We start from the raw sequence: 27,309 nt of genomic DNA on the forward strand, positions 1-27,309 counted from the left end.
AGAAGTGGGGGCGTATAAAGGTTAAAATTCCCGTTCGCAACTTGTCAGTCGTGTAATTACAGCGTAATGGTGAAAAAAGAAGATCCCGATAAAAAGCTGACGTCGTCGAATAGTGCAATAAAGCATGCTAGACGGTCTATCGGAGAGAGAAACATATGTCTTTTAAAAACTTTGTGTCATTTGAAAAAAAATCAAAGAACAGCATTCTTACGTGCCGCTGACAATAAACTCATAAAGTGCATTCAAGAGTGCATTTTCAATACGTTAAAAGGTAACGTACCGCTTCGTTGTAGGGATAAAAAGCGATTAGCCAAACATAAAACGGCCCTACGGCGTGTTGCGGCAAAACAAGGTAATTGGAAGACTAAAAGAAAATTGTTAGTACAACGAGGTGGATTTTTACCCTATCTTATCGGACCTATACTAGGGGCTATATTATCTCGGATTATCAGTGAATGAAAAAGAAAAATACAATCCTATACAGCCCGTACATTCTAGGAAAGATAATAAAAAAAAGGAAAGTGTTATCAGCTGTATTTTGAACAATGGAGAGAGCTAAGAAAATGGTTTTGATATCTACCGAAAATCTTGAGAGAATACAGCGAATGCAACAGCAACCGGAAATGACATCTATTGCGATGACTGATAACTCGTCGAAGAAAAATACTGGAATATCAAATGCGGAAAATGTAAATAATAATAATAATTCAGTACGAACACCGGGAACAGCTTTATCGCGACTCGATGCGGAGATGTGGCGTATTCTCAACCTCACGACTCCTGTCGATGAGGACAAAAGATGGAAATTGTATAAGGAAGTACTCCAACGCTATCTTCACTTTGCTCGGGAAGCTAAAAAACGCTTACGCGAGGATGAGCAGGATAACGACGAGGACATTAATGACGAGCAGAACGAAGCCACGAATTTGGATATCGACGATAACGAATTTATGGAAACGTCAGCTTTAATTAGCAGCGACCGCGGTGACGGGAGTGCTAGTAGTAGTAGCAGTAGTTTCGGGAAAAAACGCGCGCAATCGGCTGAAATGATCAAAAAAATACTCGGTAGTGTACCGAAATCTTATCGTGATAAAGCGCGTGCGATATTAAAATACTTGATCGATATTCCGACATCTAAGATTAGCTGGGATAGACGAGGACTCGTAACTATAGATGGCGCCGTCGTAACGGGTTCGAATATCGCGGAACTTATAAACGACGCGATACGCGAGAGAAAAACATTTAAAGCAACCGGAAGAATTTAGTTTGCACGATTACTGCACGACATAGGCACTCCTTCCAATCTCATAGGAAATAATGATTTATTATATACGTTCGTCCGATCTCATCGTATTAAAAACGTGGTTCCGCGCGGAAGTTCCACTCCGAAAACTTCGACCGAGCGTTCAAAGTCGTACAGCCGTAAGGTAGACGAAACGAGCGAAACCGAAGGAGATACGCTATTTGTATCCGCCGACGAGGACGAAGACGACAAAACATTAACGAGCTACGCAGATTCGCCGACAAAGAAAAGAAAAGGATTGCTCGACTGGAGCAAACTCGAATGATGGAGCTCGAAAAATTGTATTACAATCCCTCACACTATGCCGGCTATTCGGCGACGGCCAATTTATCGCGAGCCGCTAAACCGAATTTCACACGTAACGAGGTCATCGATTGGCTTAAATCGCAAGACGCATACACGTTACATCGTCCGGTACGTCGAAAATTTCCACGCTTACATTATAACGTGACAAATATCGATGACTTATGGGAGGCCGATTTGATTGATATTCGTAATCTCAAGAGTTATAATGACGGTTATTCATATCTATTAACGGTTATCGATGTACTTAGTAAATTCGCTTGGGTAGAGCCTTTACGCGACAAAACAGGTGCCTGCGTGGTAAAAGCCTTTCAACGCATATTCTCGAGAAACAAAGAGCGCCTACCCGTATACCTGCAGACCGACAGAGGTAAAGAATTTATTGCTCGGCAAGTACAAAATTTCTTAAAAGAAAAAGGTATTCGATTTCGTGTAGCACGTAATCCTGATATTAAAGCAGCTATAGTGGAACGCTTTAATAGAACGCTCAAGGAACGGATGTGGCGATATTTTACGCACAAAAATACGCGACGCTACATCGATATTTTGCAGGATATCGTTCGCGCTTACAATCATACTCGGCATTCCACCATCAAAATGCAACCTGCAGTCGTTACGAGGGAAAATGCTCGAAGCGCGCGTGAAAATATGAATCGTCGCTGGAACGACAACGACGATGGGGCGAAGAAAAAGAATCGCGGACAAAAGGCTAAATATAACGTAGGCGATTTCGTACGTGTCAGTAGAGCAAAAGTAGCCTTTGAGAAAGGATACGAGGCAAAGTGGAGCGAAGAAATATTTCGAATTCACCGTGTTCTCGAATGGAGAAAACCGCACGTATACGAATTAAGCGATTTAGCGGGCGAAGTTATAGATGGAATTTTTTACGAACAAGAATTAGCATCTGTTGTTAAAAACTTGCGAGAAGAAGAATTTATCGTCGAACGCGTGATAAAAAGTAGGGGGCGTGGTAACAATAAACAATTATTAGTTAGTTGGCAAGGATATCCTTCAAAATTCGATTCTTGGATACCCGCTTCGAGTTTAAAATCTTTGAATCGAAAATGAGGGAGGAAGGATTTTATATGATTCTCCCTAGTAATAGCAGTATGCGTTTTTTTCCGGAGAATAAAACCACATGCTTCACTACTGAATTGCTTCAACGTATAGACTTGCAAGGACGTTGGGAAGTAGCGCTCACGGAGATTCAATTTCCGACTAGCTTTCTTCATATACGCCCTGGAGAAGGATTCATAAGATTTATAAATATTCAAGAATTCACGATAGGCCCCCAAAGAAAGAAAATCATCGCTAAGAAATCTGAAATACCTTCGGGTATTTATTCAAGTTTGCACGATATTATAGAAGCTGTGAATTACTCTGCAAAATCCGTGGGTTCGCATATCCTTTGGCAATTTGGAGCTATTATCGGGCGCAAAATTATTATGAAACTTTCCTGCGACATTATGAAATGCGATATGATTCATTATGTAAATTTTTCCGAAAAACTTTGCCGAATACTCGGCTTCGATACGCACAATAAGCTCAATGCTAGTGTTGTGGAGCGTTTACCGTTATGGCTTTTTAGCGAAACCGCCTTCGATATACAGAATGGCGATGAGAAAAATGATAAAATTGAAAATAATGCCGGTACATCGGGCGTTTTACCTGCCTGGATTTATGACGATGTTGAAATTTATACATCACCATTTTACGTATTTCCGCGTGAACGAGTAATAATAGCCGGCGAACCAGCTAGTTTGTTGCGCGGTATTCCCGACAAGCTCTTTGTCTATTGCGATATTTGCGAGCCCTATATTACCGGCGATGTGCAATCTCCTCTTTTGCGAATAGTCGCACTTGATGTTGGAAATGATTACGCGTTCGCGTCTACTCAAATAAAGCATTTCTCACACACTCAATACATTGCTCTGCGTCAAACGTCTTTTCGCACAATCGAGATAGATATAAGAGATCAACTAGGACAGAGTATACCATTCGAATTTGGAACGCTGACAGTGACATTGCACTTTAGACGTATCGAGTAGATAACATAATAATAATAATAATAATAATAATAATAATAATAATAATTAGAGAGCGCGATAAAAAATTAAACGTTAATGGATTATTATTCGACGTATTACGACGAGTTACAAAACGGCGGCAGTCGTGGCGGTGGAATTCCGCGAGTTTTCGTCGGATCGCCCTATCAACGAGGGCACGGTATTGGCAGTTTTCTCGGAGGACTGTTCAGACGTGTATTACCTTATTTAACCAGAGGGGTACGGGCTGTGGGGAAAGAAGCTTTACGGGCCGGTGTTAATATAATCGAAGATGTTGAAAACAATATGCCGTTTAAAGTAGCGGCTAAGCACCGATTTGAAGAATCGCGCGACAATCTTAAGAGAAAAGCTAAAGAAAAAATAAGTAGTCTGATGAAGGGCTCAGGTTATAAGTCGGATGCAAAAATGCATGTAGCTCAGTTTCCTTTCGGCGGGCTCAACACGCGCATCGCTAAATCCGCGACATTACGTAGTCGACGCCAGGCGCGTAAGAAAAGTTCGTCAAAGCGCTAGACGCGAGGGAAAAAAAGAGCAAATACAAAAACATTGAAAAATAAGAGAAGAAAAAAGCGCACAACAGTGAAAAGACTTAAAACATCCACGAAACGGCGTAAAACTGCTAGAAAGCGCACCGTATCCGACATATTTTCTTAAACGGCGTATATTCTAAACGCATCTAACAGCGAGAATTACAGCGACGACAAAAAATTTGCGGTAAATAAGCATGTCCTTTCTTCACACGCATTCGAGCGAGTGTTTAAAGAGTGAACTCGATCTCTTTTCTTTACCCCCCACGCAAACAAGTATCGAGAGTTCGCAATGGATTCATTACAAACCCGTGACTTCGCTCTCGGACGATTCTCCGATAGAATTCGTCATTCCGGGTCACGGAGAAGAATATTTAGATCTCACGCACACCATGTTAAGTCTCCGCGTACGCGTAGAAACACCGGGCGATTCCACGGGGCATACTGCGGCCACATCCGCCACGGCCACTATAGGCCCCGTAAATCATTTACTTCATTCCATGTTCAATCAGATCGACGTGTATTTCAACCAAAAGCTCGTGTCGCCTCCAAACAACGCTTACGCGTACCGCGCGTACATCGAGGCGTTATTAAATTATTCTTCACCCGCAAAAACCTCCCATCTAACCTCCTGTCTATGGGACGCGGATACACCCGGTCAAATGGACGAACTGATGGAATCAAAATCGCCAAATTCCGCTCTCGTGAGACGCGCGCGTTACATTCGCGGCGGGCGCGCGCTAGATCTTGTAGGACATCTCCATTGCGACGTTTTCAATCAAGACAAATTTTTAATTAACGGTGTAGAAGTACGCTTGAGGCTCGTTCGTTCGAAAGATTCGTTCTGTCTTATGGACAGTAACGGTTCATCGTCGAAAATTCATATACTGGATGCGAGCTTACTCGTGAGAAGGGCGAAAATAAGCGCCGGATTATTACTCGCGCATGCTAGAATGTTGAGTAAAGTTACGGCTAAATATCCGCTCACGAGAGTCGAAGTTAAAACATTTACGATTCACAGTGGCGTTGTGGGTGAATCGTTAGATAATGTAATACTGGGTCAACTTCCGAAAAGGATAATAGTCGGCTTTGTTAATAATAAAGCGTTTAATGGTGATAGAAAATTAAATCCGTTTAATTTCAAAAATTACGGAATAAATTTCTTCTCGCTATACGTCGACGGTATGCAAATTCCTAGTAGACCGTTACAACCGGTTTTCTCACCGGAGGAACCGCTTTACGTCGAAGCTTATCAAACTCTCTTCACGGGAACGGGCATCCATTTTTTGAACGAAGGAAATTCTATAAGTAGAGACGATTATTCCAAGGGATATACGTTATTCGCTTTTGATCTCACGCCCGATCTGTCTGCTAATTACGCAGGGCATTGGAATCTCGTAAGACATGGTAGTTTGCGATTAGAAGTGCGATTCGAGAAAGCTCTCACTGAGACCGTTAATTGTATTATTTACGCCGAATTCGATAATGTAATAGAAATCGACTCGTCTCGTCAAGTCATCGTCGATTTTGCCGGATAGATATTTATTACGCTCGAGTATTTGACTGTTACAACGTAATACTCGGGAAATTTCCCTCCTTTTTCTCCCCTCCACATTCAATCAAAATGCCAGGAGCATAAAATATCAAAAAATATACAATATAACAGAAAAGAATTCAGTTTCATTCGAGACACGAACGTCGACGCTTCGCGAACAGTTTAAACTATTATAACCGCGCTGTCGAGTGCTCTCCAGTCTTCACAAAATGGATATAGTCATCGACATACAAGGTTTCCGCGATGTCAATGCGAAGTTTATCCCCAAGGAAGTTGCTATTATAGCGCTTGATGCTCCATTCGTCGGCCATTGGATTATGATGCCGCCGCATTCATTTGGCGATTTACCAAGAAATGTAAGACATGAAAATAACTGGCTTACACGAAATTATCACGGTATTGAATGGTTCGACGGTGAAGCTAATCCGAAATATTTTACATCGCAACTACGTGAAATAACAAGACAGGCACGACACATTTACGTCAGAGGTGCCGAAAAAGAAACCTACTTGCGGAATCTACTCTCCAGAAATATATATAATTTGGAAGATATTTCTCCCGCATTCAAAAATCTGTCAGAGGGAGAAGTGCGCGGACGATATTGTGGTTACCACGGATTTCGAAAATTTGGAATCTTTTATTGCGCATTACGCAACGTATATAAATTAAAATATTGGTTGATCGATCGAAATAATATCGTCTACGGCAATACGAAAGTTAGTACTCAAGCTACTTGTGGTTCTCCGGATAATTGGAGTTTAAACGTCTGCGACGACGACGACGACGACGACGACGACGACGAGGAAATCAGCAGCGCGTATGAGATTTCGCGCGATAGAAATGAAATAGAGAAAAAAAATCTGCAAAAATCCGAGCGATCAATAGAAAAAGAAGAAGAGAAATTTGAAAAATCTGAATTATCGTCGTCGTTGGATAGAGACAAGCTCGAAGCAACTACTAACTCCACACAAGTCGACATTGAAAACTCAGCGTTACAAGTCGGCACGATCAAAGATGCACTACCGAAGGAGGTAAATACCGAAGTTATTGAATATATAATACCACTCGTTCGTTCGCCTCCTTGTCAAAATAATGAACTCTCGCGAAATTCTACAAGCATTACGTCACATCAATGCCAGGCATGCGGGAGTTTATCCAGCCGACAGAGTCCCGAGGGTGTGGACGAGGTCGACAGCCATCGTCGCTAATACGGATGACCACAATCGACCTGGAGAACATTGGGTTGCCTTCTTCCTCGACGAGCATGGTACTGGCACATACTTCGACAGCTACGGAATACCACCCTTGCACCCCGGATTTCTCCTCCGACTTCGTCGAAACTCCGTCATTCATCGTTGGAATATTCAACAATTACAAGGAATTTTTTCTCAAACATGTGGACAATATAGTTGCGTATTTTTATATTATATGTGCAACGGTTATGATCTTAATCGGTTTCTTAGTCTTTTTACCGAAGATTGTGAACATAACGATCGCTTAATCGTACGCTTATTTCGTAAAATTTTTCTTCGCGAAAAAAGAAACAAGTGAAACATTGTACGCTATGCGTTGCCATGTTTAATCATGTAATTCGAATTGTAATACGCTATAGACGATGTACCTCTCTGTAATATCTTAGTTATATATAATAATAAGAATATTGATTTATGTAAAATTAATATCAATAAACGTATGATGTTTTTTTACTTAAATTGTTAAATTTTTTTTTCATCTCCCCTCTTTCCTTTTACAGTATAATGCTCCAAACGCTTGAACTTTTTAGCGCCTGTTTTTTATTATTCTTTCATTGGTTGAGGTAACGTAATTTCTTTCGGTGCGGCAAATGCGAAACCCTATAGAAACTAAGGGAATTAGTCAGCCATAAAATGAAAATAACTAAAAATGGTCAGTGCTAGAATAAGGAAACCTTTTCCCCCACTTTATTGACCTTTTGGTAAACACTGGGAGGATTATGTATAAATTCTGATTTCCCATGAAAAATCCAACATTAGTTTTTCACCTCTTGAAATTTTTTGTATGTCAAGTTAAGTGAAGTCCTAGTGTGCGAAAATGTGTATCGCCAATATTTTAAGAAAAATCGCATTATTGTGTGCTGTTGCTCTACCGCGATTTGATATTAAAAAATATCTCGACCGCATATCGGAGGAAGACAGCGAAAGCAATTATCGCTTATTTAAAAAGGCCACCAACAGCTGTTCGAGCGATGCATTGGCGATAATGTTTTGCTTGGGACATTTTGGCGGTGATGTCCGCCTATTAAATATAGCGGGTGAAATTATAGCATACCGACTAGCTACGGAAAAAAAGGAGGATAAAGATATCGGCGCCTATATATCCCATCTTCTAATGCATTACCATCGACAACGCGCGTTAGGTAAATATATTTCACTTATAATAATAACAATTACAAAAAATGTAGTAAATTTTTAATTTTTATTTTAATAAAATTTTTATTTTTGTTAAAAATAGATATGCTCGCCATTTCGAATATAGGAGCCGAATCAATGCGGAGAAAACGTCCTGCAGAAGAGCCTGTAGCAGGACCTTCGCGAAGACGCCCTGGTCCCACCGACGAAGTCATTACGTTATCGGGTAAATATTACTTTTTTGACGACACGCGAAAATTTTATACATACATACATATATATATATATATATATATATACATATATAATTTTATTTTTTGTTTATAGACTCGGACGATGAAGACGACTCATTTGAACCCAGCTACTCTCCTGTCTATTCTCCTGAGCGTCCTTCTCCCGATCCACCGTTTCCCCTCCCTTGTTCGCTTTCTCCACAGTCTTCCGAGGATGATAATTTCGAAAAGGCTATCCAGGATTTCATCGATGAACTCCCAGACCTGGAAGCCGACTCTTCCTACCAAAATTAATAATAGAACGTTAATTTTTCTCGGCTCCCGTTTTTATCGATGTATATAGCAGCGAATTTGCATGTTTTCCGTCACATAAGAAATTTTGTACAATGCGAAATTATTATTTACATTTAAACATAAGTATAATATTTAATAAAAAATTTTTATTTTAAATCGCTTATATAAAAACATTTACTATTTTCCTATCCTTTCTCTCCTCGTCTAAGCGACGTCATGAAGCTCTAAAACCTTCGTAATCGCTACCTGCACAGACTTGCTTTTTACGACCCCTTCTATTCTCGTGACGTCACCATTCTCGGCGGCCGCCATCTTGCCGATTCTTACACACGTGTTATTTTGCCGCGTTTTTCCCTCTCACACAGAAACAATGCTCCTCATCCAATCAAACTGCCGGCCACTATAGTGAAGCCAATCAGAGCGCAGGGCCCCCTATGGCAGAGGGCTACTCTCTACAAATACTACATCTAAGCCTTATTCTAATAAGATTTCAGTTAGCCCAGCATACTAGGACCCTGTCTGGAAACGTGGAGGACCCAGGTTCGAGCCCGAGCATGTTCACGCGTCCGAAAAAAAAAAAATAAATAAAAATAAAAAATTTAAAGGGAAAATTGCCTCGTAGACGTCCACGAGTCCCCTCCACTCTTTTTTTCCACAGACACCCTTAGGGGGGAGGGCCCCAGACAGGCACAGCAGGGGGTCGGCGCCAGTGGCCGAGGAGTGGGGGTTTGTTGTGTCTCACTATAGTGGCCCCTATACTACTGTATATTACTCTACACGCATGAAAGAGACAAAGATAGTACGATTATGTCTGTCCTTGTCATGTAAGATTGCAGCTCCGTCTATCGCGACATGACGCAACTAATCTACTGCTCTGTTTTACTCTTGAGCCTCGATCTCGCACACACCATATGCACGAAAGTGTTGCATCGTAAAATCTTTTTTATAAAGCTTCTAAATTCACTTCTCTAAGTTCACTTATACTCTTTGATGAAATGCCGAGTGCGGGGTTGACTGATTAGGCACGTACAGATTACAAATTTGTTATATTAAGTAAATGTTGACGGCAGAAGCCGATAACAAAACTGTAATTTTCTCATTTTTTTTAACTTTTCATATGAAATGTTAAACTCCGCATTCCGTTATTATGTGTACCGTAATTGTGGAAAAGGATTTGTTGATATCTATAATCAACAAAAAGATTTTGCATTCCTACTAATATTCGCATTCTGTCGGTAATCCGGCATCCTTTTAATGCAACATAAACAGCAGCATACAGAATAAATATGTTTTGTTCATAAAAGCTTAATAATATGAAAATAATACGCGCGCTACCAAGACACCAACATAAAATTACAATTTTCTGAAAGTAAATTCTACACACATTGTAAAAATTCACAAATATTTAATTAAAATATAAATATATTAATATACTTATATAAAGTAATATATAAATAATTAAATAAAATCATCTATTCATGTATTTTGTAACTATTTTAAATATAATTGTTTAATAATTGCTTATTTTTTCACATTAAAGTCATATAATAATCAAATTATAATTTACTTTTCTCAAGACCAATTTTTTATTTAGTCTTCTTACAATGTAACCTGTAATTATGCCAATAATATATAGTCCTATTCTGATCCATGGAGGATAGTACAAAACACTAGAAAGTCTATATTGTTCGTCAAATCTGCAATAAGACAATATTTAAGTAACCTTATAATTAGCAAAATGTTTTTATTACTTACGTCGGAACATATTCGTAAATATTTGAAATATAACCGGTAAGTACAATAGAGCCTATTAAAAGTGCACCCAATACGATAACAGTCATGTAAAAATACCTAAAATTAGCAATTTATATTTATTTAAATATATATCTAATATATTGTGCTGATTATAATATCCTCGATACATCAACTTACACAGTTGACAAAATCAGTAGCACAGTAGCAATTATAAAATATTGCATGTCATTGGCTAAATACCAACTCCAAATCATGCACTATAAAAAATAGAAAATTTAAAATAAAATGTTAATATTTCTTAAGCAATATTAAACTAATTATAACTATTTAAAATATATATATATACCATCGAATCGAGATCGAATAGATTATTTATGTATAAAAAATTTCTCCACCAATGTTTCGTACAAATTTCGTGCAATCTATAGTTTGGATAAAATTGTGAATTCTTGTCGTACCAAGCCGAATTTAATTGCAGTATTCCTATCAACATCATGTACGCAGGTGTCAATCTTAATATAAATTGTTTTGAGATATAAATATATATATAATACATAAAAAGAGATAATATTATTATGTTAAATTTTATTTCTAAATTGTTTTTATATGCATTGTTCTTATTTATTGCTTGTATAAATAAAAATAATAAGCGAGAAAAACGTGCCCAATAAATCTTTTTATTATATAAATAAAGAATTCATTTAATTTCGCTTTGTAATTAATTGATATGGTTTTATCTTTATTCATCTTATCTTCCAAATATAAATAGGCTACTAAAAATCCGCTTGTAAACAAGAAGGTATCTGTCGGTATGATTATGTTATTTAATACTTTGTTATAGCCCGAGAAGGCTATATACGAATTATTAGATACATATTATTTTAGAGAGATATTATTTTATACAATAAGATATTGCTCAACGTGTAACGCGAATACAGATCACGTTACGAACGTTGACCGAACGAAGCGCTGACAACGCGAGCCACGCGCGAAGCCCGAGCGACCGCGCAATCACCCATTACGAAAACGCGGAAACTAAGGCACGCGGAATAAGGATGTTGCGAAAATGCAACGTAGAAGTCCTACCGAAAAGCAGAAAGGAAATTGCGAAAATGCAAGCAAAGAAGTCCTACTTAGAACTCCTTAGCTTGCATCCGGATCTTGCCGCAAAATCGAGCGACACGACGCATGGTCTTGTCGCTAAACGATCCCCTCCTGGGAAACCAAGGGGAGTTAATAAAAAGGCCCACCGCTAACGAACGGCGGGCAGTCTTTACCATAAATATTACGCGGGCAGTCTTTACCATTAATATTACGCGGGCAGTCTTGATCATTAATTAATATTACGCGGGCGATCTTTATTCCTTTACGCGAGTAATATCTCTATCAACCGCGAGTGTCAAAACAAGTATCAATAATTATTATAATATTGAATAGCCACGCAGTCGGCAGAAATATACACGAAGAAGCGAGAGGCGAGTCTCGAGACCGAAACTCGACTCTAGACACGCGCACGTTAAGATAACCGTTATCGTGATACGCGACGCGAGCGAAAGTGCGGGAACATTGTAAATAAACCAAACCACAAATAAATCTGATATTAATCTATTTATTTAATGTGGAAAGTGTCCGAATTATTTAAATAAAGTTCTCAGGCGGAGCCCGAATTCCCAAATTCCTTCCGGCAAACGATCCCAACTACCGTGCCTCTCCGGAGGCACAACATAATTTGGTGGCAGCGGTGGGATCTGCCGAGGCATCGCCAGAACTAAGCAAGACCTGCAAAAGACACGGTTGTGTTAAAAAGCGGGCACGCCAACAATCAATTCAATTGAAGTTGACGGACGGAAGCAGCAGCTAAGCCTTCCCCAAGACCTGCAAAGCACCCAGAGTGTAAACAGGACAGGCACGCCAGCACACGTAAAACGTAAGCTGACGGAAACTACAATCAACGGAAGACACCGCAAGGACAACAGAACGAGCATCGCCACAACAGCTGTAGCAGAAACGTGAGCCGCCAAGCATCGCGACCTACGATAACTCTACAGACAACGCACCGACGCCGGACAACGACCGCCGTACGACGAGCATCGTCAGCCGTATCAGCCGCCGAGCGAAGGACTGCAGCGTCAGCAACCTACTGACACAGCGAGCGATCATGCGAGCCGTTATACTATTGTAAGTCCGAAAAAATTTAATAAATATAATAGCGTGAATGTCGGAAGGTTCTAATATACCGAAACCGATAGCGAACCGATCGTGGTTACTGAGTGAACCAGCCCGACGAGCGATTAAATTAAGTTTAGCACCGCGAGAAAATTCTTATAACGTGCGAAAAAACTTAGAAACTCAATACTCGAGCGAAAGCGAGCCCGAGTTACCGGAAAACGTCGTCACAGAACGCGAATTTCCGTTTAACAATTTTGACGAAAGCCTATTCCCGCGTAATACGACTGACCCCACTGACGACACTCAACGCGAGACTAGACGTACGCGACCGTATATTAGTAGAACTCCAAGTAGAGTATCCCTACGGCGCGAATTTTCATTAACTTCCTACGAAAGCGATCTATTCGATCCGGAAGAAATTTATAGCCAACAAGAAAGTAATATGGCCGAATCGCGAAATCCGCGAGAAAACACTCCCGCGAACCTGCCACAAAGCGCGGTAGACGAGGAAATAGAAAGAATGCGACGATCCATTCACCAAATGGACCGAAATATAGTGGAGACGGATCACACACCGCCCCACGAGAGAAACCGCGAAGAAAAAGGAGATTATACACAGATAATCCACATTTTAAATGAAATACGCGCGGACATCCATTCGTTAAACATACGAGTAACGCGATTAGAGAGCGCGGACGCGCAATTACCCCGCCATACAGACATTAACAGGGAAAACGATAATAATGCGTTTGAAACAACATATAGGCGAACGGGACGCGATATCAGAAATCGACGAAGCGTCGCCCCGAATTATCTACCGTTAAAGGAAGCGAGAATGATGATCCCCGAGTTCGACGGAACCTCGCGACATAAACTGCAAGAATTTTTAAACGCGTGCAAATACGCTGTTCAGAACATAAACCCCGCAGACGAAGAATCGTTAATTCAAGCAATCTTATTTACAAAATTAAAAGGGAAAGCGATGCAGGACTTTGAGACGCGAGATATACAAACGTTCGACGAATTAAAGCAGCAACTCGAGACTTGTTACCAGTCGAAACAAAGCACGACACATTTACAGATCGAATTCAACTCGCTAAAACAAAAGCCGAATGAAACTGCGTACGCTTTCGGACAACGCGTTGATCTACTAGCGATGAAATTATACGATTCGATGATCGAAGGACAAGAGCATTCCGCATTATCCAAACGCACGATTCAACAGACAATCCAGGCGCAGGCATTAATAAATTTCCAAATCGGGTTACACGACGAATTACAAGTGCTCGTACGCGCGCAGCGATATACGACGCTCCAAGAAGCGATAACGGGCGCGAGCGCCGAAGAAAAACTCAGACCGGGAACAGCGAGAACAAGTGGTTTTGCTAATAAAAATAAAACCGAATTAAGTTACTCGCGAAATAGTCGAAATCCGACACCGCAATGCTTTAAATGCGGAAAAAACGGACATTTCGGACGCGATTGCCGTAGCAGCCGATACGCGCTCCCGAAGCCGGAAAAACCCTCGCGAATAAACGCGATAAATAAATACTGCTCGCATTGCAAAAGAACAGGACACAGCCGCGACGAATGCTGGAGTCTAAAAGGAAAACCGAAAAACAATACAAATAAACTAAAAGTCGAAAATCAGCAAAAAACGCGCGACGAAAATATACGCGATCGAAAGAAACCGCGACAACAAAACCGAAACGCCGATAGCGCAAGTAGCAGCAGCGAAGACGAGCAGGAAGAAGCGAGAAAGAGACAACCGCGACCTGCATCTGAGTATCGCGTTACGCATATTAAAGATATGCCACGCGCGAAGAAAAAGACGGACTTATTGCTAATAACATTACCAATGCGACAAGTGAAAAACGAAAAAATACAGATGTTGTACGATTCAGGATCGACCATCTCACTAATAAAATTGAAACATTTAAAGGACGACGCATTGATACACGAAGATAAAATCGCGCTCACTGGTATAACCGGACATAAAATACATACCATCGGAAAAATGCACGCCACAATCAAGATAGGAAACCATAAGGTAAAACATGCATTTTACGTGGTAAAGGACGACATTCCGATCGAATATGAAGGAATACTAGGAATTGATTTCCTTCGACAACATTCGGTATCTTGCGATTATAATAAAAGTCAATTAAAAATAGGAAACGCCGTACTAAAATTCCATTCGCTTAATAAAACGATTCTAAAACCGCGCAGCGAGACCATCGTAAAAGCGACAACAAATCAAAATCGAATAGGAATAGTACGAGCAGAAGAAACAGCTCCAGAAATTTACCTTGGAAACTGCTTAGTAGAACCTAAAGATTACACGTGTCCCGTTAGTATTATAAATACAACCGATATGGAAGTCGAGATACAGACGCCGAACGTCACCCTCGAAAACATAGAACGCGAGATCGAGTCTAAAATACATACGGTGGAAACAAGAAAAAATTTTAAGTATACTAACTCGAGACACGGACAAATATGACAACTACTACGCACGCAACATTTAAATACGGAAGAAAAACAGGCACTCCTACGGATATGCGAAGAATATTACGATACATTTCAGTTGGACGGAGAACCACTGACGTGCACCGCGACGATAGAGCACGAGATAACCACGCGCGCCGACACCTCGCCGGTGAACACGAGACCGTATCGTCTTCCCGAGAAGCACAAGACGGAAGTAAATAAACAAGTGCAAGAAATGTTAGAAAATGGCATAATCAGAACAAGCGCGAGTCAATGGAACGCACCCTTATTGGTGGTACCAAAAAAGGCCGACGCATCCGGAAAACCTAAGCTCCGAGTAGTAGTAGATTTTCGGAAGCTAAACGATTTAACAATAGGCGATTCATTTCCACTGCCCAATATCACCGATATACTGGACCAGCTAGGAAACGCTAAATATTTTACTACACTAGACTTAGCGTCAGGATATCACCAGATACCGATGGCTGAGCAAGATAAACAAAAGACAGCTTTTTCAACGCCCTACGGACACTATGAATTTAATAGAATACCGTTTGGATTGAAAAATGCGCCAGCAACATTTCAGAGATTGATGAATTCAATTCTAACAGGAATGCAAGGACTTAAATGTCTAGTTTATTTAGACGACATCGTCATATACGGATCGAGCCTAGAGGACCACAATAGAAGACTCAAGGAAGTACTACAGAGACTCCGAGAAAATAATCTAAAATTGCAACCAGATAAATGCGAGTTTTTGCGCAAAGAAGTAATTTATCTAGGTCACATTATTTCGGAGAATGGAATATCTCCGGACCCGTCAAAGCTAACCGCGATAAAAGAATTTCCGACGCCGAAGAAAGTAAAAGATATACAATCTTTCATAGGACTAGCCGGATACTACAGAAAATTCATAGAAGATTTTTCAAAAATAGCCAAGCCACTAACGAAATTAACAAAGAAAACGGAAAAATTCGAGTGGACAATGGAACAGCAAAATGCTTTTGAAATATTAAAAGAAAAATTAATGACGGCGCCAGTGCTAACGTATCCAGATTTCAATCAAGAATTCATAGTGACCACTGATGCTTCCGACTATGCAATCGGAGCAGTATTGTCACAAGGAAAAGTAAGTAATGACCGACCAATTGCTTACGCCAGCAGAGTTTTATCGCGAGCGGAGCATAATTACAATACAACAGAGAAGGAATTACTAGCAATTGTATGGGCTGTAAAACATTTTAGGCCATACATATACGGTACGAAATTTAAAATCGTAACCGACCACAAACCATTAATCTGGTTATTTAATGTGAATGATCCCGGATCAAGATTAATCCGATGGAGATTAAAACTCGAAGAATATGATTATGAAATCATTCATAAGGCCGAACGAGCGAACGCGAACGCCGATGCACTGAGCCGCAATGTAACAAGAGAAGCGCATAAAACAGAAGAGGAAGAACGAGAAATCCTCGCAATAGAAGAAGAAACAAACTCCGACGAAGAAAAAATATACACAGAGGAAGACAAGAAACAGATATTATATGAATATCATGATGCACCTACAGGAGGACATCAAGGAGTTGAACGCACGATAAAAAGAATCCGCCTAAATTATAATTGGCCAGGAATAACGAAAGATGTAGAAAAATACATCGCAAAATGCGAATTGTGCCAGAAAAATAAATTATCGCGAAAAAATAAAGTACCGTTAATAATTACGGATACGCCTACTAAACCTTTTGAAAAATGCGCGTTAGATATTGTAGGACCGTTAACAGTTACAACAAACGGAAATAAATATCTCTTAACATTCCAAGACAATTTAACGAAATTCAGCAAAGCGATACCGATTCCAAATCAAGAAGCGAACACGGTTAGCAAGGAATTTGTTACAAAAATTGTACTTGAACACGGAATACCGGAAAAAATTTTAACGGATCAAGGCACAAATTTCCTCAGCGAAATATTCAAAAATACATGTAAATTACTAAAAATAAATAAAATACAGACAACTGCCTATCATCCGGAAAGTAATGGCGCGTTAGAACGATCGCATCGAACATTAGCGGAATATTTAAGACACTACATAAACGAAGACCAGACAGACTGGGACGAATGGATACCGTTCGCAATGTTTACGTATAACACGACGCCACATACAGCTACGGGGTATACACCCTTCGAATTAGTCTACGGGCACCAAGCGGATTTACCTACGTCACTGACGAGACCGCCTAAACCAACATATAATTATGACGATTACGCGCAAGAATTGAAAGAAAGACTAAGGGCAACGAATCAGCTCGCAAAAGAGCATATCAAAGAAGAAAAATTCAAAGCCAAAAAACAATACGACAAAAATACTAGAGAAATAAAATTTAAAGTCGGAGACAAGGTATTAGTACACGACGAGACGCTCCGACGCGGACGATCTAAGAAACTTGAATCCCTATGGACCGGACCGTACGTAATAATCGAGAAAAATTCGGACGTGAATTATACAATTAAGAAAGGAAGAAAAGCGGTTCGCATGCATACAAATAAATTAAAACAATTTATAGAAAATTAGAATAAGAAGTAAATTGAAAGATATAAACAATGATTTACAGGACAATAATGACAAATTCTTTACGAAAAAACAATTCGTATATCCTATGGCGACGAGTGGAATAACCACAATAATTATAATAATATTAATAATTTATATAATTGTAAAAAATAAAAAGAAATATACAAAACGACCGTCAGTCAGGATATACGAAGAAGACGAACCACGTATGTCCTACAGATTCCCAAAACCCATACTAAAACGAAGTCTAAGTACACGATTTTAGATAAGTATAGGAATAATAAGAAACGATTATATCTCATATTGTATACGGGAAAAATGTTGTACATTAGAATAAGAAAAAATAATTTTTAAAATAAGTTTGTTTTGCGAAAAACGTCACTTTTACACCTCCGTTTTTCTTTTTTTTACGGGGGAGGGATGTTATAGCCCGAGAAGGCTATATACGAATTATTAGATACATATTATTTTAGAGAGATATTATTTTATACAATAAGATATTGCTCAACGTGTAACGCGAATACAGATCACGTTACGAACGTTGACCGAACGAAGCGCTGACAACGCGAGCCACGCGCGAAGCCCGAGCGACCGCGGAATCACCCATTACGAAAACGCGGAAACCAAGGCACGCGGAATAAGGATGTTGCAAAAATGCAACGTAGAAGTCCTACCGAAAAGCAGAAAGGAAATTGCGAAAATGCAAGCAAAGAAGTCCTACTTAGAACTCCTTAGCTTGCATCCGGATCTTGCCGCAAAATCGAGCGACACGACGCATGGTCTTGTCGCTAAACGATCCCCTCCTGGGAAACCAAGGGGAGTTAATAAAAAGGCCCACCGCTAACGAACGGCGGGCAGTCTTTACCATAAATATTACGCGGGCAGTCTTTACCATTAATATTACGCGGGCAGTCTTGATCATTAATTAATATTACGCGGGCAATCTTTATTCCTTTACGCGAGTAATATCTCTATCAACCGCGAGTGTCAAAACAAGTATCAATAATTATTATAATATTGAATAGCCACGCAGTCGGCAGAAATATACACGAAGAAGCGAGAGGCGAGTCTCGAGACCGAAACTCGACTCTAGACACGCGCACGTTAAGATAACCGTTATCGTGATACGCGACGCGAGCGAAAGTGCGGGAACATTGTAAATAAACCAAACCACAAATAAATCTGATATTAATCTATTTATTTAATGTGGAAAGTGTCCGAATTATTTAAATAAAGTTCTCAGGCGGAGCCCGAATTCCCAAATTCCTTCCGGCAAACGATCCCAACTACCGTGCCTCTCCGGAGGCACAACAACTTGAATGAAGAAATCCGAAATATGAATCTCCATAAGAATGTTTTATTGTCTATATATACAAAATAATCTCTATTGTCTATATATACAAAATATTAAGGGGATGCCGGATTACCGACAGAACGCGAATATCAGTTATTTTGCAAAATCTTTTTGTTGATTATAGATATCAACAAATCCTTTTCCATAATTAAATTATACATAATAACGAAGTGCGGAGTTCACGATTTCATATGAAAAGTGAAAAAAAATGAGAAAATTACAGTTTTGTTATCGGCTTCTGCGTCAACATTTACTTAATATAACAAATTTGTAATCTACACGTGCCTAATCAATAAACTCCGCACTCGGCATTTAATCAAAGAGTATAAGTGAACTTAGAAAAGTGAGTTTAGAAGCTTTATAAAAAAGATTTTGCAAAATAAAATTTTCGTGCATATGGTGTATGCGAAATCAAGGCTCAAGAGTAAAACGGAGCAGATTAGTTGCGTGATGTCGCGATAGACGGAGCTGCAATCTTATATGACAAGGACAAACATAATCGTACCATCTTTGTTTCTTTCAGGGATGAAAGAGTAATATACATGTACACACTCACATTATTGCAGTATCTTTTCTCTCTCGATCATACGCTCTGTCTCTTTTTAATCGCTCACTCGCTATCTATTACGTATCGCGTATCGTTTAGCTTCATGCTTCTCGCATATTCACTTACGCGTTCACTCGCCATTCTCTCTCTCTCTCTCTCTCTCTCTCTCTCTCTTTCAGCTCGTTCATTATTATATTCTTTTATTCGTTTATTCCCATTATTATATTCTTTTATTTGCTCAACTTTCTTTCTATTCTCGTCTCCCTACATGGTAAATTTATTTATTTATTTTTATTTTATAAAGCCTAAATGAGATACACAACAATAAGTTATTTTCTTTTTCTATTTAACTATAATTAAATATAACACATGTACATACAAAAATACACATAATTAACTACTTTTTCTATTTATAATACACAATATCTCATTTATATTCTATAAAATAAAGATGAATAAATTAATGATTAAACTAATAATTATTATTATATTGGAAGACGAGAATAAAAAGAATAAAAGTCGAATAAATAAGAGAGTATAATAATGGAAAAAAAAGAATACAATAAAAAAAACGAGCAACGAGAGAAAGAGAGAGAGAGAAAGAGAGAAAGAGAGCAGCGTGAATGAACGTGTAAACGAATGTGCGAGGAGCATGATATAGATATATATATTGTTGTGCCTCCGGAGAGGCACGGTAGTTGGGATCGTTTGCCGGAAGGAATTTGGGAATTCGGGCTCCGCCTGAGAACTTCACTTGTTGTTGTTTGTTTAAAATGACACCTTTTCAGTTAAATAAATATATTAATATCTATTTTATATTTGTGACTTGATTACAATGTTCTCGCATTTTCGCTCGCGTCGCGTATCACGATAACGGATATCTTAACGTGCGCGTGTCTAGAGTCGAGTTTCGGTCTCGAGACTCGCCTCTCGCTTCTTCGTGTATATTTCTGCCGACTGCGTGGCTATATAATAATTATTGATACTCGTTTTGACACTCGCGTTTGTTAGAGTTTGCTCGCGTAAAGGAATACAGATTGCCCGCGTAATATTAATTAATGATCAAGACTGCCCGCCGTTCGTTAGCGGTGGGCCTTTTTATTAACTCCCTTTGGCTACCCGGGAGGGGGTCGTTTAGCGACAAGGCTGTGTGTCGTGTCGCTTGATTTTGGCAATATCCGGATGCAAGCTAAGAAGTTCTAAATAGGACTTCTTTGCTTGCACTTTCGCAATTTCTTTATTCCTTTTTATTTCGCCTTTAAGTAGGACTTCTACGTTGCATTTTCGCAATGTCCTTCTTCCGTTTGCCCTGATTTCCGCGTTTTCGCAATGAAATGATTGCACGATCGCTCGGGCTTAGCGCGTGGTTCGCGTTGTCAGCGCTTTGTTCGGTCAACGCTCGTAACGTGATCTGTATTCGCGTTACACGTTGAGCAATCATATAAAATAATATGTATTTAGAATAGTATATTTAATAATTCGTGTATAGCCTGTTCGGGCTATAACAATATGAATGTTCTCAGTAAATTACGTATGATCACAGTACATTCAGTATAAATATAAAATATTCGTATGATATCATGTGCTGTTAGGGATCCATTGCTTGCGCCTGCCTTCACCATTTCTAGAAGCAAAATTAAGTGTCTGTGGGATGAGTCTGACCTATGCGGAAACTTATAGTCATATTGTCATCTGCGAACCAATCGATAATATTGTATCGTAACACTATTATAATCATTGTATTCTGTATGTATTACTCCGCCTCATGATCTCTTTATGTGTTAAAATTTTGATTATTTTTATTGATAAGGAATCGAAGTGGGCCAAAATGTTTGGTTTAGTTAAATTATTATTTATTTATTTATTTATATTATGTTCATTAACATTGTTTCTTAAAAACATCACACATTTATTACGCCCTAAGTACCGCGTCCGGGCTCCAATTAGCCTTTTCCTTTTTTTATTGACTGAAATGTTTAAGTTGGCCACTTAAGTTAAACAATTTTTAGATATTTTTTGAATTATTAGATCTAATTTTGAAGCACACACACACACACACGCAAGCACACGCACACACACGTATACGTACCATAAACTGTTATGTAAATGTATTTATAAAATTTCACAGAAATAATGATATAAAAAAATTGCGCCAATTAAAAATAAAGATTCATAAAGAAATATCATAAGGCGTCGTAATACATACGAAACGCAACAGTAACCTTATAATAGTGTTACGATATACGCTTATAACATTATACGCGATATGCATAGTCATCGAACCGCTCGGTAGACCCGTTCTGTAAGGTTATTATGTAAATGAATTATCTGCACGTGTCGTATAATAAATATGCAATACGTAATCTCTACAAACTATCAAAACATACCATCTCCACAGCTACTCAGTGAAGTAAGCACAGCGAAAGAACTAATCAGCATCGCAGTAAAGAGGCAACAATGTCAATAACATGCCTTTTTTAGAGAGGAATGTTTAATGCATATGTAACCATAAAATTCATAAAAAGTGAGCATCTGTTATTCTTGTTGCATTTCTGCTTTCTATCCATAGACGTATAATATACAGGATATCTCTAAAGTTTAACTTCACCCCTAGATCTCGGAAACGACTTTAAATATAGAAAAATGTTTCAGACAAAAGTTGTATGGTTTCGAGGGGGATATAAAGTGATGTCATTAATTTGACCTTAAATAGTTGTGTGAAGGTCACCTAAAAGTTAAGCCTTCAATTTTTTAAATGGAACCGCCTACTTTTTATTGCATATTGTTGTAGCTTATCTCGAGAGTTTTTCAAAACATTATAATAAAGTATTTTTTCATTAAATACTTTTTGAGTTATTTTATGTTTTAATCTGACAAATTTTGATATAAAAATTAAAATGTCTTGTAAAATATTTAGTTTTCGATAATCTTACCGTAATACTTTCATGTACAGAATAATGAGACAAATCAATTAATGTAATAAAAAAACAAATAATTAAAAAAATACATTGTAAATAATTATATACTTTTTTTAAAAACAATTATTTTTGTGACCTGTACGTGATCTTCACGCAACTATTCAAGGTCAAATTAATAATACCACCTTATGTCCTCCTTGAAACCATACAACTTTTGTCTGAAACATTTTTCCATATAAAAGCCGTTTCCGAGATCCAGGGGTGAGGTCAGACTTTAGAGATACCCTGTATGGACTGCGCGTCTCTACATTTCCCGTACTCAGAACGGTCACATCAGTGTCAAAAAATAGAAAGAGACAGCTGCTGTACGATCACTGATCTGTCTTTATCTAACTTGGAAAGAGAAAAGTAGAAGGGATGGAAAAGATGAAGATAGAATGGTGATATAAAGCATGCTATCTCTGTCTAATACTTGACGATCCCCACTCCTTAATATTTAGTCTAGATATACTATGTCTATGTTTCTATCCCAAAAAGCCAAAAAGCATTGTCGGTATATCGCACAGTGGTCCCAAACCCCGAAAAGCTGGCCAAAAGTCGAAAAATAAAGTTTCAATTTAGTTTTGATTTTGACTGTTGGATTGGATAGAGGGAAGGGTCATAAACCCGGGTCAGGAAGAGAGAATTGTGTATATCTACTTTTATACAGCCAATACAAAAGTGACATTCGAACGAGTAACACGCAAGGAAAAATTAACCTTGTATTTAGAAGTATACCAAAATTCACACGTTTCACCGATTTGAATTTTATAAAATGGATCTTTCAGTTGAAACTAAGTAGAATATGAACATGTATTTCAAATATTATATAATAATGTACTTATAATATAATAATATACAAATTAGTATATTATAAATATAATTTGATAAAATTACACGAGAAACTTTTAAAAATTTAGAGAAAAAGTAATAAGTTCTGCAGAGTTCTGCAAAAAAACTTATTGTGGATTGTAGTGTTATATATTATATATTTGCATGAGTTATGCGCGCTCGAGAATAAGAGAAGGCGTGCGCGTGCGTGGTATGATGAGTGAAAGAGACAGACTTGTGCGATATCCGGCTGGATGTGCATAAGAGCGAGATTGCTCCGATTCTCTTTTCGGCTAGACCTTTGTACGAAGCACATGTGTAGTAAAGGAAATATATTTAAGAAGTAACTCTGATACAGATCTATTGCGAAAATGCAAGCAAAGAAGTCCTACTTAGAACTTCTTAGCTTGCATCCGGATCTTGCCGCCAAAATCGAGCGACACATAGCGACGGATAGTCTCTATCATTAATTAACATTACGCGGGCAATCAATATTAAGTTAAAGCCACGCAGTCGGCAGAATTAAATACGTCAGAACGAGGAGTAAGTCTCGCAATCGAAACTCGACTCCAGACATACGCCAAGATATCCGCTATCGCGATACGCGACGTGAGCTAACGTGCAGGAATCTTGTAATTAAGTCAATTTGTGAATAAAATAGATATATATATATTTTTATTCCAACTACAAGAGTGTCATTGTCAATTACATTAAAGTCAGTGAGTCTCCGGAGGCATAACAATACAAATATTTATAATCCATTTATGATAAATCTTCTTATTTCAACAAGGTTACTAGTTGCATTTAATATTATTATTAAAACCAACAAAAAATAAATAAAATTCTGAAGTTTATTGCAGTTTATAATTGATATTGAAATATTCTGCATTATGTTATTTTATCGATTTGTATTTATTTTATGTATCTGTGTAAATTTTGACGCCTTAATTAGTGTTTTTGCGTTAACAAATCTGACGAAAATGAATATAAAAAAGTTATTAGTAATACATTGCCTGTTTATATCGTTGCTTCGAGAGCCGATCTTGTTAACTCAACTATATGCGGAAAGGAGTTACGAACTTCCGAGACGCCGTGGATCAACGAATATTGTGGAGCTTGAAAAGTAAGTAAAATTTTATTTATTTAATCATGCTTATATCAAACAAACTCGAAAATTAAAATAATTAATTGATAAAAAATTTATACGAAAGAGATAAAAAGCAATCAAGAATCAGCACAGTAATTTGTACGCATATGTTTTATTACAATCAAATTACATTGATATTTTGACTACGTGATAGACAAATTCACAAAAAGCGTATGTTTCGGTCCCTTTTTTTGGACTATCCTCATCACAATTACAAAGTAAATGGAATATATTATATCAAAAATGTGACAATAATAATGTGAAGAATAAGAGTGAGTTACTCATGTTATACAGAAGAACAGAAGGCAAATGTTACAATGAAAAATTTTGTCTCGAAAATCCATGTGTTATTATTATTTATTTTTGTATAGTATGTGTCGTATGTCTCTCGGATGTTCTTGATCTCGGCTCTCTGTTTTGCATTTAATTTGGTGAATCATCCCGCTACTCTTTATTTATTTTAAAAGATTTTTAATTTTTTATACCTCGGAAAGATTTTCTTTTTTATTATTGATCTTTAATTATTTCCCTCCAGCTTTATAATGTCCTATCCTGTGAACATTATGTCATCTCTTAACGGCTAGAACCGATAGGAAATTACGAGATCAAAGGTCAGGACATACGAGTTTTTATCTGTTTATTTGCTGAAGATGGTCCGGAAAAAGGACCGAAACGTTTATTAAAGAAGATTTCTATTTGAATTTTTTTATGCCGACTTACTGCACCCGGCTCTTATTAGCCTATTTTTTATCTTTGTATTCATATAATTTTACGAAATATTTGGAATTTTTACATGAGGTATATGCTTTATTCAAAGAGATGTTCAAACTTTCTATCGTTATACCATAAACCGGTTTCATGAACTGGATAGAAAGATGATCCCATACTATTTAAATAGTATGGGATCTCTTATTTTAATGGAATATGATTATTTTTCAGTTTAGTCATTGATATGATCATTATAATTTAATATTTAAAATTCAATTTTCTATTTTATTTTTAACATTTTATTTTACTGTTTTTTGTTTGTCAATGAAATAAATTTGTATATAATTTTTTTTCCCTCTCTAATGCTAACCCTCAGCCGTAAAATAAAAAACTGATAATGTTACCTTATTAGTTTAATCATACATTGAGATATTTTCTTATATATTTTATTATTATATTATTATACAAAATGTCTCATGATTCGAGATTCATACATTAAGGGCGTGTTAATGAAGTCGTTTAGGGTTAAAATTGTTTAATAAACATATGTCCGTAAATGCTTCCTAACAGAACCATAACCATTGAAAGTTGATGTGAATAATGTGATTTGTGATTTTTCAAATGTGAATTTGAATAGAATTTGTAATACATTTGTAAATAAACAGTTAAAATAAGTTAAATTAAAAATCTTTTTTCTTTCCTGTTTCAAATATTTACATCAGTGCTGGGATTTACTTGCACATTTCGGCCCGATTCCGTGGCTCACGTCTATTGCCCCCCACTCACCGCTCGTGCGTTAGCAACGAGTCGCCAGATATGCGTAACTAAGGACCGCGACGCTTCATCTCAGGAGCGTTTATATGTAAGAATGCCCAAATATAATAATAAGACAATACTTTTCTAAATACAGCGCGAAAATTCTTAGAATTAAAAGTTTTTCTTCAATATTTTATAATTCATTAATATAAAATATTGAAGAAAAACTTTTAATTATAGAAAAGTATTGTCTTATTATTATATTTGGGCATTCTTATATACGGACGCTCCTGAGACAAAGCGTCGCGTTCCTTAGTTACGCATATCTGGCGACTCGTTGCTAACGCACGAGCGGTGAGTGGGGAGGCAATAGACGTGAGCCACGGAATCGGGCCGAAATGTGCAAGTAAATCCCAGCACTGATTTACATCAACTTTGAATGATAGTAATTTTATAAGAAGCATTTACGCGAACATATGTTTATTAAACAATTTCAACTCTAAATGACTTTAATAACACGCCCATGGGACACCCAGTATATTAAGATGTACAGTAATGTTATTTTTCGCAAAAATATATAACTTATTGAAAAAAATTATTTAAAATTCTCTATTTAAAACATGATTCTATGATTATTAAATAATAACAATATAATACAAATTGTATAAGTATTCAATAATCTAATTCCCGATATTCTAATTCTCTCTCCCAGTTGATCAATGTTGTATTGGTTTTAAGCGATATTTAAAACTATTTATATTGGCTTTTGACAATAGTCAATGTCATTTGGTTTTTGGCTTTTAGCTTTAAGCTTTAGACTATAATTTAATCTTTGATTAGTTTAAAGTCTAATAAAGCCAAAAGACATATGACATTAATTATTACCAAACGCCAAAAAAGTTTTAGATCTCGCTTAAAGCCAAAAAAACATTGGTGCGATCGCGTCTAATTAATGAAATATTTAAAGATTACTTTTTAAATTCAACAATGAATGAAAACATTGATGATGTACTAATAATAAATAAAAATTATTGTTTAATATTTATGTTTAAATAATAAATGTTTATTTTATATTTTTGAGTGCTGGATTCTAGCGGGGGATTTAAACCAGGCTTTCTTTATGGAAATAATTACTGGCTAGGGAGTCGTAGTCAATGTCTCGATACAATGAATACAGCTCCTCTAGAAATCGCAGAACGGCATATATTAAATAATACGATATATCGTGATCCACAAAAGGAATTTCCGCCTTTCGAAGTAAATTACTTTGTTTCTCATGTCACACACAACAGTACTCTTCAATACCATATGAATGTCGATACCAATGAAGTAAGTTCATTTTTATAAAATAA

General features: G+C 37.6%; 3 protein-coding genes across 3 annotated transcripts; 2 read left to right on the plus strand and 1 right to left on the minus strand.

The window, feature by feature from the left end:
- The first annotated feature begins 2,670 nt into the window (after window positions 1-2,670).
- On the plus strand, window positions 2,671-3,654 carry LOC138941777 (uncharacterized). Its single transcript, XM_070311661.1, has one exon. It carries the CDS (start codon window positions 2,671-2,673, stop codon window positions 3,652-3,654), a length of 984 nt encoding a protein of 327 aa, XP_070167762.1.
- A 742-nt stretch (window positions 3,655-4,396) lies between these two features.
- Window positions 4,397-5,737, plus strand: LOC138941778 (uncharacterized protein F54H12.2-like). Its single transcript, XM_070311662.1, has one exon. It carries the CDS (start codon window positions 4,397-4,399, stop codon window positions 5,735-5,737), a length of 1,341 nt encoding a protein of 446 aa, XP_070167763.1.
- A 3,689-nt stretch (window positions 5,738-9,426) lies between these two features.
- Window positions 9,427-10,919, minus strand: LOC138941779 (nose resistant to fluoxetine protein 6-like). The gene is made up of 6 exons (XM_070311663.1): window positions 10,770-10,919; window positions 10,601-10,680; window positions 10,424-10,519; window positions 10,236-10,365; window positions 9,885-10,031; window positions 9,427-9,441 (listed from the first exon to the last, which is right to left on the minus strand). The coding sequence occupies exons 1-6, from the start codon at window positions 10,917-10,919 to the stop codon at window positions 9,427-9,429; spliced, it is 618 nt and encodes a 205-aa protein (XP_070167764.1).
- Between the last annotated feature and the right edge of the window lie 16,390 nt (window positions 10,920-27,309).

Source organism: Polyergus mexicanus, unplaced genomic scaffold (assembly GCF_030449975.1).
Source record: "Polyergus mexicanus isolate NDT 795.1 unplaced genomic scaffold, iyPolMexi1.0 SCAF_20, whole genome shotgun sequence".
Lineage (NCBI taxonomy): Eukaryota > Metazoa > Arthropoda > Insecta > Hymenoptera > Formicidae > Polyergus > Polyergus mexicanus.